The 12661-nt window shown below is 50.5% G+C and overlaps 1 protein-coding gene across 1 annotated transcript; it reads right to left on the minus strand.

The window, feature by feature from the left end:
* Positions 1-5358: 5358 nt before the first annotated feature.
* Positions 5359-12626, minus strand: KIF3C (kinesin family member 3C). The gene is made up of 7 exons (XM_010708026.2): positions 12502-12626; positions 12249-12371; positions 11593-11711; positions 10328-10444; positions 10019-10127; positions 8598-8773; positions 5359-8034 (listed from the first exon to the last, which is right to left on the minus strand). Exons 1-7 carry the CDS (start codon positions 12598-12600, stop codon positions 7941-7943), a joined length of 837 nt encoding a protein of 278 aa, XP_010706328.1. The 5' UTR covers positions 12601-12626; the 3' UTR covers positions 5359-7940.
* Between the last annotated feature and the right edge of the window lie 35 nt (positions 12627-12661).

Raw genomic sequence — 12661 nt, forward strand, 5'->3', positions numbered from 1 at the left:
CATCACTGCTCTTTATGAAAAGAAATGTTTCCTCATATCCAATGTGAAGTCATGGAATTGGGAAAGGAGAAGGGAATTTCCCAGAAATGGGAAGCTTTGTGCATTGCTTAGCCCCATGTAGAGCATAAAAACTGGGCAACCAACAAGAGCTTAGAGGAGACCAGAGGGCCTGAGATGGTTTCAACCTTTGTATTCCTTTGCAGGAACCATGGATGCTTAATGTTGTGGTGGTGAGTGTATTGTTGAGGCTGGTAGTAAGGATCACAAATGCATTGTCATGCAGTGGTACACTGCAACTGCTGCACGTTGCTGTCACTTGGGTTGTGATTTCAGTTCATTGCTGTAGCACTCCGGTTAGTCAAAATCCCATCTAACATGAAATACCTTCTAATAAGTAATTTGGTATCAAACATTAAGCCCTCCATGCATGGAATGTCTGTAATGACCAGTTCAGAGAGGCTGTTCTGGCAGGCTGTAAGTGGAAAAGTCTTCTGTACTATAAGAATGGTGAGGTGTTGGAAGGCTGCCCAGAGAGGCTGTGGATGCCCCGTCCATCCCTGGAGGTGTTGAAGGCCAGGTTGGATGGGGCCCTGGGCAGCCTGGGCTGGTATCAAATGTGGAGGTTGGTGGCCCTACCTGTGGCGGGGGGGTTGGAGATTCATGTTCTTTGAGGTCCCTTCCAACCCAGACCATTCTGTGATTCTGTGATTCTGTGAAAAGTCCTCCTGGAAGCCCTGGGTCATTGAGCTGTAATCATATAGGGCTTCACCTGAAATCTCCCTGTTTCACTCTGTTTGGTATAATTTTCTAAATATCCATCCAATAACCACGTGTTCCTCTCAACAACCACTGCAATTTCTACTGAGCACAAGTCCAGAACAAGATGAGAAATGGAATGACTTCAGATACACTTCCACAATCCACAACGATGGGGTGTGAGTTCACTTCCAGCAATGTGAAAACTCAGAGCTGGTGGGTGACCTCACCTGTCACACGGTTTGCATCAGCATCCTAGAAATCAGGGAGTGATGAGAGCAGGTCTGGCGTTTCGCTCATGCATACAAGATTGTCACGCATGATAACGACAAACAATAAGACTGCTTTGTTCTATTTCCATGAAAAGGATGCAAGCTCTGTTTCCGTTTCCTTGGGAAGTGATGCACGAAGCACCAGGTGCTCTCAGTCTGGATTCAGGGGCATGTTAGTGTGATTCCGTCACTGCACTGTGGTGTCTCCTGCAGCCAAAGTTTTCCTCCTGCACATAAGGAAGGGCCCTTCATGGGACTGCCTCTCCCTTTGCAGGGGAAGTTGCTGTGTGCTTTTCTCTTCTGCTCCAAACTTAGCTGAAGGATACAGCAGTGAGCACTGGGAGTCATCCCGTTGGGCTCCATCGGTCTGAAATCACCGCTGGCTTTTTTTGCAGAGCTCTGAGATGGCTCAGCTCAGCCCATCACACTCGGTTAGGCTACATCTTATGACAGCTCGCAGCAGGGTGCTGCATGCTCTCCAGAGCACAAAACATTCCAGTGGACACGTAACCATGGGGGCTGGGCTTGGTTCTCGATGAACATCCACCCCTTTCAATTCATTCAGTTCACTTATGTCCCACCCCTGAAGGTGCCCAAGGCCAGGCTGGATGGAGCCCTCAGCAACTTGATCTGGTGAGGGGCAGCCAGCCCATAGCAGGGGGCTGGAACTTGATCTTGATGGTCCCTTCCAACTCAATCCATTCTATGCTTCTGTGATTCTGACAAACGTATCAGATCTCTGGGGCTGAAGCACTCATGGGCTTCTTGCAGTGATTTCAGGGGTTATATTTGCCTCCAGCCCATGGAAGAGTGCCCACCTATTTTGTTTTCTTTATGTCTTCCAAGGTTTCCCCTCCTTACATGAAATATTTCCCGGTGGTGTTTGAGCCCACCTGCACTTGGAGCTGTCATGCAAACCTTTGACTGCCCAATGTCCCCATCATTCAGTAAGGACCATGCCTTTTCCCCCTAGAGTCTGATGTTTTCCCCATAAGCTATGCAGGTGCTGTCTCTGTTCTATAGCATGGCCACCTCAACCTCCATCCTGCTGTTAACCAAACCTAATACTGCCAGGCATGCAGAAGAGCCCAATATTTTGCCTCTGAAATCACCAGTGCTCTCTTCCAGTTGTTTGATGGCTTCTGGGTGGTTCTGTTTGGTGAATGCAAACGGAGGAAAGCACTCAGAGCACACAAAGGAGAAAGAATGTTTATGTCCTGCTTTTTTCCTTCCTTTCATGAGCCAACATTTCTTTGGAGGATGGGATGTAAAGCACTTCCCGTCTGTAGCATGGAATGCCATGGGAAGTTGGTGGCTGGCAACACTCAGTGCTTGCTTATGGGTATATCCCCGAAGTGGAGGATGCATGGGCAGCAAATTTAGGGGCAGAACAGTTACAGGTAATCAACATATCCTTCTGCTGGCATAGAAGTTCACGCTGAAAGGATGAAGGTGAGGCGCAGCAGTACAGGGAAAAGTCCACAGGGTGTCCTCAGAGCGTCAAGGAACGGGAAAAAATACGCAGAAACAAGAAAACTCAAATCTTTCTGATATAAAGGCTTGGTGCTTTTTCATGGGAAGCCCGCTTGTCGTTTTTAGAGCAGCTATAGTCACCTCTGTGCCGACATGCCTCAAAATCTCCTGAACAGTAAAAACATTTAGCCCTTGCAACCTCATGAAAAGTAAATCTCGGGGTACTTTACAAAGATGCTAATGGCTGTTTACACTGTTTTGGTGATAGGAAAGCTGGGACGGGGAGCAGCTCAGCACAGTGACTCAGGAGCAGCTCAGGAGCTTTCCTGAGGGCCCCAAAGGTCTTCATGCCCTCTCTGTATGCTCTTGAGAGAACATCTGACCATCGCTCACGAGTGGTAGGGGAGGACAGGAGGGATTAGCTGTGGCTCTGTAATCAATTATTCCTGTCCCACAGCTGATTCTTATGTCTTCGGTCAGGGTCTGTGCCCAGGATGCTAAAACCATCGTGCAACAGCCTGAAAGCAGCAGCGGATGCTCCCCAGGGAGCTGTAATTGCTGGTAGCTGCTGCAGGATGTGCAGCTCTCCTTCAGAGCCATCTGCTCCATCACACCATTCTCACCCTCTACTCTGATCCTTGGGGACACATGAGCTGCCTGTGGTTCCTCTGCAGCTGGTCCAACCCATGCCTTTGAAGGGATTTCCATCTGTAGGGGAATCTGAATACCAAAGGCTATGCTGGGATTTAATGTAAGTGCAAGCTGAATGAGCAAAAAGAGAGATCTTCCATGCACTGCTGGGTGGCCTCTTGGTTGTGGTGAAGACCAGGGACTCACAGAAGTACAGGAGCTGCTTCTAACTTAAATGAGAAGATTCTCTTTGCTGCCAAATCCACTGCATATTTTCATTGCAGTAGGAAGCTGTAAAAACACTGAACCAACTCCAAAGAACAAGCAAACGAATCACTAAACAAAATTAATTAGAACTGGAGAACATAGACACTCATTGCAAATATTATAGAATCACAGGATTATTCAGGTTGGAAAAGACTTTCAAGATCCCCAAGTCCAACCATCAACCTACTGAGTCCCATAGAATCATGTCCACATCTCCAGAGATGAGAACTCCAACACTGTTCCAGTGCTTCACCTACTTTTTCATGAATAAATTCCTCCTAGCTTCCAATCTAAACCTCCCCTGGTGCAACTTAAGATCCACCCATCTACCCTACCCATCCATCCCATCCACCCATCCCATCCAACCAAGTTAAGACCATCAGTAAAACCATTTAGGATTCTACACTGTGATTTCCACTTGGTCTTGTCACTGCATGGAGCGCTACGCCCTGATACACCCTTCACCTAGTTTGAAATTCACCCAGAATTTCTTTGTACCTGTATAAACCTTCAAATCCTCAAGTCATTGATATCCATGAAGTGCAATAGCCAAGGGCATCCATGGGTTTAATCAGACCCAGCTGATCTGGAAACATACAACCTGTGCAAGTAGTCCTTGACCTACCATTTTCTAGCCTGGGCTCACAGCCCTTTATCACTGACGTTTATCGTGAGCCATCTGATCACAGTTGACCTTTTCAATGAAGACTGAAGGGAAAAAAAAATCATTACATTGCTTGTTTGTTTTTTCTCTGATATTTGTTCCCTGGTGTGGAATGAATCATCTTTCCTTCATCTTTCATTCAGAGGGATGGTGAGGCACTGGAACAGGTTGCCCAAGGAGGCTGTGGATGCCCCATCCCTGCAGGCATTCAAGGCCAGGCTGGATGTGGCTCTGGGCAGCCTGGTCTGCTGGTTGGCGACCCTGCACATAGCAGGGGGTTGGAACCAGATGGTCACTGTGGTCCTTTTCAACCCAGGCCATTCTGTGATTCTATCTTTCTCTTATTATCATGCATCTACGGATTGCCTTCCTGCTCCCTGCTCTCAGTGTGTGCCTTGTCCGTGATTTGCCCAGGGACACATAAGCAAAGAGCTCATAGCAGTCTGCAAGGAAGAGCTGTTGGTAGATAAAGCACATGTCCAGTCCCAATGCCATCAACATGAAGCTGGAAGAAACTGGGTGAGAGCATAAAAAAAATCAATGTACCATTCCCTATGTCATCATCACAAAGTTAGAAGGAACTGGGAGAGCAATGAAATCCCAAAAAATCAACGTACCATTCCTGATGTCATCATCAACAAGCTGGAAGAAACTCGGTGAGTGCATCAACTGAAATCGCCCCAAATCAGTGTACCAACCTTACCTGGGCCTCTCTGTACTCACAGAGCTCATACTTAGCTCTTTATAAAGCCCTCTTGCATAGCAAAACCATAATTTGTTCTGCTTCGATCACAGAATGTCCCAAGTTGGAAGGGACCCACAAGGACAATCGAGTCCAATGCCTACACTTGTCCTGGTAGTGTAGAGTTGGGGATGAAGGACGCGACGGACACTCTGTGCAATGATGCTCATTATTTTATTGGTGTCATTGCCAGTTTTTGGAGGAGTGCTGGAACTTTCTGGTCACGTCCAGCACCGAGTCAAAGCTACATTACAGAATATTGAAGAGGTGTCCATCCAAAGCCAGAGGGGGGTGAGATTCATGACCTCTCTCCATACGGTATGTATAATATATATATATTTATAATATGTCCTGTATATTCATATGTATAGAGTGACAAGGATGGGCCACCATACAGTAAACTTTTGATTCCTAAATAGATCACCATAGCAACAGGCACAAAAATTTGGTCCTAATCAAGGCCCTCACCTTGTCAATCAATCCAAGGCAGACCCCACCCCCCACCGACCTCTGCCAAACAAAATAAGAACCTGAAACCAAAAATAACTAAAAAAAAAAAAAAAAAAGCCCACCAACCCCCCCCTGTACAGTCACTCACATTGAAGGTAAATAGATCCCTTGGCTACACACACGCGTGCGCGCACACCCACACACACCTACACACATTCATATGTAAATACACACGCACCAACATACAAAGAACAAAGAACATTACAAATATACATCTGAGGTTGCTGCAGCGACGTGGTGAGGCTGCGGGGTGGGGGAAGTGCCACGGCACTCTCACCCCTTCCCATCTCCGAGCCCTCCCTGGGGCTTTGTGTTGGAAGGCTGAGGTCGGAGCAATGCATGGAGACACAGAGTGAGGTTCTGGACCTACACATGCAATGGAGGCATCGAAGCAGTGCTTGGATGTGGGCAGAATAAGACAAAGCTGGAGCAGGGCAGCCCAGAGCCACCAGCCCACTGGAAAGTCTCCAGGTGGAATCCACAGCATCCTCTGGAGGAAAACCACGGGAGGCCCTGGTGAGCATTCCCCAAGATGTGAGCAGGTTCCCATGGGCTTGGTTTGGGCTCAATATGGTGGAAAAAGAACAGATGGCTCCTGAGCTCTTCTGGTTCCCCATCCCTGGACTCAGTGAGCTGCTGGCCTGGCTGTCAAGGAACTTGGGGCAATTGGAAAATGAAGAGGAAGGGAGAAAATCCTCCTGCAGGCTGCCATAGAATGACAGAATCATTAAGGTTGAAAAAGACCGCTATGATCATCTAGTCCAATCACCAACCCATCCCCACTGTGCCACCATGCCATGCAGACAGCTTCTCCCCTTTCTTAGATCTTTACTTTCTGATCTTCAATCCCAGGGGCCATCCTGAAAAAGAAGAAAGGAGTTGGATCTCCCATCCACTTGTTTCACAATTCCAGGGACACAACCCAACTACGAATGTGTCTGAGGCAGAAGGAACTCGCCACCAGCCATGGAGGAGACCCATCTTCATAAACCTGCTCCCTTGTGTGCCCTGCTCACCGAGTGGGGAAGGATGGGCAGAAGGATGGGCAGAATGATGGACAGGGATGGGAAGCAGGTTGGACAGAAGGCTGGGCAGAAAGATAGGCAAAAGGATAGGCAGAAGGTTGGGCAGAAGGACAGTGCTGAATGCTTGACTGTCCTTCCCTGGAATTTCTTCACCTACCTAAATGGCAGCCTTCACTATTGAGTTAATATCCACATATGCCAGGATTTAAGGGCAAGCTCATGAGACATTTTACCACTCTGCCCCAGATGGTATCCCACGGTTCTCCTAACAGCAAACTTCTGCAAGAGCCCAGCTGGCCACTCAGATGGAACACAACAAGTACTAGCAGCAACCCACAGCCCCTCAACTTAGCTGCTGCATTCTGGGTTGGGGGATGAAACTTCAGCTATGGGATATAAGCAGGGAAGGGATGATGGCAGCAGAAGATCAGAAAACACATAGCAGGGCAGCACAGGACAAAGGAAGAAGACCTCAGTAGAATAGGAGATGGATCAGGAGAGGAGCACACCCCAGCCTGGCCTCGTTAGGTGGCACTTGGTCCAAAGCAGCTGCCCTCAGTGCTTCCCTCACATCAGTGCAAGTTCCCCTCCCACCCTCCCTGGGAATTAGATGAGGTCCTGCATGCAGAAAACACTGCCCCCACCTGTAATCTCTTAGTTTGCCCACCCAGAGATTAGCTCCAGCACTCTTCCCTTTGCAGACCCATGTCTTCCCTCCTGGACCAGGAGGCTGCTCCCTCATTCATCAGGATGCTGTAGCACAACTCAATCTCCTAGCAACTGCAGATGCTGCTTTTGATAGGTTACAAATTGCTCTGTGCCAGACAGAGGAGCCTCACTGCTCACCCCTCTCCTATCCATTACCCGTTTCACATTCATTAGTTCTCCCTCCGCAACCCATAAAATCACCAAATGTCCTCCAGACCCCAAGTGACCTCTATCCAGAGGAGAGCTGCGCTGGGCTGACTTGGTTGGTGAATCTGTCAGCCCACTTGGTGCACAGAGCTGGCACTTTTGGAGCAACAGCCGTGCCCAGGCATCAGTGAAACATCACTGCCACCAATGCCGACGCAGTCCAGAGTGTTCCTTGTGGTCTTGGACAAGCTCAGCACAAGGGTCTGCCATTGAGAAGTCTCTGAAGTCTTGTAGGATTTGCCACAAGCACGAATTATATGGCAAACTTGAGATCCAGTGAACACAGCAAGGAGTGTCTGGAGCCACCTCATCTTGTGTCAAAGTCAATGGGGTCCAGGGGGGCTCAAAGCACCGGAGCTGACCCAGCTCGGTGTCCTGCGAGAGCACATTCCAGCTGCTCGCCAACCACTCCATAAATAAATACATTAAATAAATAAAGTGACAGATCCAGACTTGGGAGGGGTGTGTTGGGGAAGGAGGATGAAGAGGACAGCTCTCATGGTCTCGGAGCCGCTGGGAGCATCTCACACACATACAGTGCACATAAGTAGCTGAAGGCGGTGGGATGCTGCTGCTGAGGACACTGCTCAGCCCTGGGGCAGAGGTGGCCTCAGTCCTGGGATCAGAAGGTCCTGGGGTTAGGGGTCCTGGGGTCGGGGGTCCTGGGCTTGGGGGTCCTGGGGCCATCACTCCTGTGCCGGTGTCGTAGAGGTGCGTGGGGAGCTGGCAGCGAGGGATGCGTGCGTGGTGGAGGATGGCAGCGACCGCGGTGTCTGGCACCTGGGGGTGGCACAAGCAGAAAAAAAACACCAACATTTTCCTTCTGCTTCCTCTTTCTCAATCTCCACCCCTGAATCCTGCTGTTTTCTCAGTGACTTGCAATGTAGGCAGCACTGATGGAAATCAGTGATGTTGGGTATGACCATCCTTGGCATACGTGCATGGTGATATACTGTATCATCATCCTGTTTTCCAGAGAATCGTTCAGGTTGGAAAACACCACCAAGTCCAACCCCAACCCATCCCACAGTGCCACTGTCCTCTTAGTGCCACATCTCCATGGTTCTGGAATAGCTCCAGGGATGGTGATTCCTCCACCTCCTTGGGCAGCCTGTGCCAGTAGAACAGAATCCGAGAATATCAGAGTGGTTTGGGTTGGAGGGGACCTTAAGGACCTCAACCCCTGCCTTGAACCCCAAACTCATCTCAAATAGAGACAGGGAACACTTCCAGGCTGCCCTGTACTCCTGCAGTTATCCTCTCAGCTGCAGTGTCCTCAACCCAGCACTGTCCCTTATACAGTGTCTCAGCCCCAGTGCCCAAATGTCCACATGATCACTCACCAGGAGCGGGACTTCCTCACCCGGGAGGCTGCCGGCCGCTCCAGGATGCTGTCCAGGTGCATCAGCCTCTCCAGGTGCAGAGCCCGTGGGTCCTGCTCGGCCGGGTCCCGGCTCCGCTCAAACTCAAATACTGCCGGAGGGGAAAGGTCCAGTTCCAGGAACATGATGTTCTCAGCCTGCAGCAGGATGGGGAAAAGGGAAAGTCAACACAGGGAGTTACTGCACAGTAAAGCATGGCACCATCTTGTGTAGGTCCACAAGGCTGAGAGGCTGAATACCCTGAGGCACAGAGATCTTCTTCTGGCTGCAGCTGCATCCTGTTCTGCTCAGGCTGTTGTGGTCTTTCACAGCACCAGCAAGTAAGATTGAATGTTTTCAGCCCTCAGACAAGCAGCCGGACTGGCAGAGGCAGCAAGACCACAACTTAGTCAGGGCTGGCTAATAAGACAGTGCTGCTGATCTGACCAAATGGGGCCAAGGCTCACAAACCTTGGAGCTTTATTTAAATTATCTCCAGTCTTCATGAGCTTATTTACCCCATATTCTCTCCAGGTGCCTCGAGCTCTCACCCATCCACCCAGCCATTAACCTCATTCATCCATTCACTCCATCCATCCGTATACACCATCCATCCATCTACCCTATCCATTCATCCATCCATCCACACAACCATTCATCTATTCCCTGCATCCAACCATTCCATTCATCCAACCCATTCTACCCATCCATCCAGCAATCCACTCATCTGCCTACTTGCCCCATTCATCCAGTCTCCCCATCCACCCACTCCAGTCATTCATATATAGAATCATAGAATGATTTGGGTTGGAAGAGACCTTTAAGATCATCTTGTATGCCAGCCATCCGTCTACCCTACCCACACATCAATCCATCCACACATCCATCCATCCATTTATCCCAGCCATCCATTTATCCCATCCACCCATCCTGTCCACCCCACTCATCCCTTGAACCCCATCCTTCCATGCATCCCAACCACCCATCCATCCACTCATCCATCCACCCACCGACCCCACCCACCCACCGATCCATCCATCCATCCATCATCCATCCATCCATCCATTCATCCATCCACCCACTCATCCATCCATCCATCCATCCATCCATCCATCCATCCATCCATTCATCCACCCATCCATCCATCCATCCATCCATCCACCCACCAACCGACCCATCCATCCATCCATCCATCCATCCATCCATCCATCCATCTATCCATCCACCCATTTTGTCTACTCCATCCATCCCATGAACCCCATCCTTCCATGCACCCCATCCATCCATCCATCCATCCATCCATCCATCCATCCATCCACCCACTCATTCATCCCATCCATCCTCCCTGCTGACCCAACACCACTCTGTCCCCCAGCACACACCAGCAGTGTCCCCTCCCTTACCCGATACCGCGGATGCGATCCCATGGCCATGGCCACGCGGGCGTACTGGCTGATGGGTCTCTTATAGCCCACTGCAGAGGTTGGCCTCTTCTTCATTTGGTTGCTGTTTCTGAAAAGGAAATTAAGAGAGGAACACCCGTTAGACAACATGAATGACAGCACTGAGCTCCCTGAGCACAGGATGGGATCCAGTGGCCATCTTGGTGCTGCCCATGGGCACCTCCATCATTTCCCCATGTCCCCATGGATGGTGGCACCGCACTGCCCAACCCAGTGATGTCCCCAGCCCTTGCCCGTGTCTGCACGCACCCGCCAGCCGGCACCAGTGGCTGGAACTTCCACTGGTCCTCCTCACAGTCGAAGTAGAGGCGGTTCATGATCTTGTTCTTCTCCTCTGGTGGGATGAAGTTCTCGATGATCAGATACCTGAGTGAGGGACAGGCCAGGAGAGAGGAGTGGCAGGTGGGATGGAGCAGAGAGGAGGGAAGTAACAGGACAGGGCGCGGCAAGTGGAGCAAAAGGAGTGTAGAGAAGAGGTCAGGAGAGGAGCCAGGACAGATGGGGAGTGAAAAGGTGAGTGGGGAGGAGAGGAAGAGGGAGTGGGCGGATAGGGACCAGGGATCCAGCAGAGGCAGGAGAGAAAGAGCAGAGGAAGACTGTCATTCAGAGAGGAGCAGAAGAAACATCATCAGCTCTGTGTGCTGCCTTCAGGGTATAACCCCACGGTCCTCTCCTTAGCAGTCCCCAGGCAGTGTCTGCAATGCATGGTCTGAGGTGCATTGTATGCAATACATGGTCTGCAATGCAACCTGCAATTGCTTGAAATACATGGTCTGAAATGAAATTAAAACGCACAGTTTGCAATGTACAGCCTACAAGGCACAGTTTGCAATGCACAATTTACAATGCATTTTGAAATACAGACTGCAAGATACAACTTGCAGCGCAGCTTGCACCATTCTGTTTGCAACCTTGCCTGCAATGCATTTTGCACTGACTCACCCAGGACCCCTTGGGAGCACCCCAAACCCAACCCCGTGCATTTGCTCAGTGCCCCTTTGAAGTCTGGAAATCCAAACTAGCCCCACTGTTGCAGCAGCAAAATACAGAAGGGACTGCATGATCTCAGCCCACTGCAGAGCTGCCAGATGAGAAAATAAGAGGAAACACCTTAAAATTGACCCCAAAGGGAATTTTTTTCCCCACTTTTTCCCACGTTGCTTTGGGGCAAATGAAGAAGCTGCAGAAAACAGCTCTGAATAGATGAATTGCTGACTGAGATTTGCACGCTCCTAAAACATTTTAATTATGTTCCAAAGGGCGTGGAGCAAAACTTGACACAAAATTGTGCTTCGAGCAGAATTTTAAATATTTTATCATGAAAATGTTAAAATATTTATATATGTCTGGATTGGTTTTGTTAAGATAGTGAATAAAATGACTGCCTCCTCCGTGGAGATCTCCTGCAGCTCCTGGGTCTGGGGCTGGGTGCTTGGGGTGGCATTGCTGGGGCTGGGGGGTATAGAGGGACCTCGGCCTCACCGCCCATCTCAGGGGACACTGATGTCACCTACTTGAGCTTCAGCTCCCGTGTCTGCTCGTTCTGTGCCTCCTCCAGGTCCTGCCGCACGCGGATGTACTCGTCGTGCTGGTCCTGGATCTCCGCCTTCACAGCCTGCAGCTTGGCGTACAGCTGTTCCCAGAGAGACCACGTCAGCCCTGGTGGCATGGGTGGCCCCTGTGGCACAGGAGTCCCCAGGACACGGTGGCATGGGTGACCCCAGTGGCACTGATGTCCCTGGGACATGGTGGCATGGCTGTTCCCAGTGGCACAAGTGTCCCCATTGACACAGATGTTCCCAGGGCGTGGTGGCATAAGTGTCTCCTGTGAAATGGATGTCTCCAGAACATGGTGGCATGAGTGTTCCTTATGGCACGGGTGTCCCCAAAATATGGTGGCATGGCTGTCCCCTGGGCATGGTGGCACTGGTGTTCTCAGGGCATGATGGCATAGGTGTCCCTGGTGGCACAGATGACCCCAGGGCATGATGACATGAGTGTCTGCAGGGCATGGTGGCACAGGTGTCCCCAGTACCACGACTGAAGCATCCTCCAAGGCATCAGGTGCCCATGGATAGTGGGCAGGACATATACCCCCAACTATGAGACATGAACCAAAGGCAAACCCATGTCCCTCCCCACCCAAGACAAGCCCTCCTGGCTCTCTCACCTTCTTCAGTTTCTTGGTCTTGATCTCCACCTCCTGTTGCAGGGATGTGTAGGTCTCCCGCAGCTCCATGGTCTCCTCATCCCTCAGCAGCATCTCCTGCTGCATCTCCCTCTCACGGCGTTTCTGCGTCCAAGAGGGGGTTGCTCAGAGCTGAGATGGGCACCGACCACCCCATGGACTCCCTAACCCCACCCCATATTCTGGCCCCACAGATTCTCCCAATCCATTGGGACTGGGATGGATGGGGTGGTACCTGCTCAGCTATCTCTTGCCGCTTCAGCTCCAGCATCTTCTGCTGCTCATTGGTGTGGTCCACGATGGTCCTGCCGCCGATCAGCAGCTTGCTCTCCATGGCCTGGGGAGGGCAGAAAGGGGGGGGGTCAGTGCATCTCATAGAATCACAGAATCATAGA

Source organism: Meleagris gallopavo, chromosome 2, assembly GCF_000146605.3.
Source record: "Meleagris gallopavo isolate NT-WF06-2002-E0010 breed Aviagen turkey brand Nicholas breeding stock chromosome 2, Turkey_5.1, whole genome shotgun sequence".
NCBI lineage: Eukaryota > Metazoa > Chordata > Aves > Galliformes > Phasianidae > Meleagris > Meleagris gallopavo.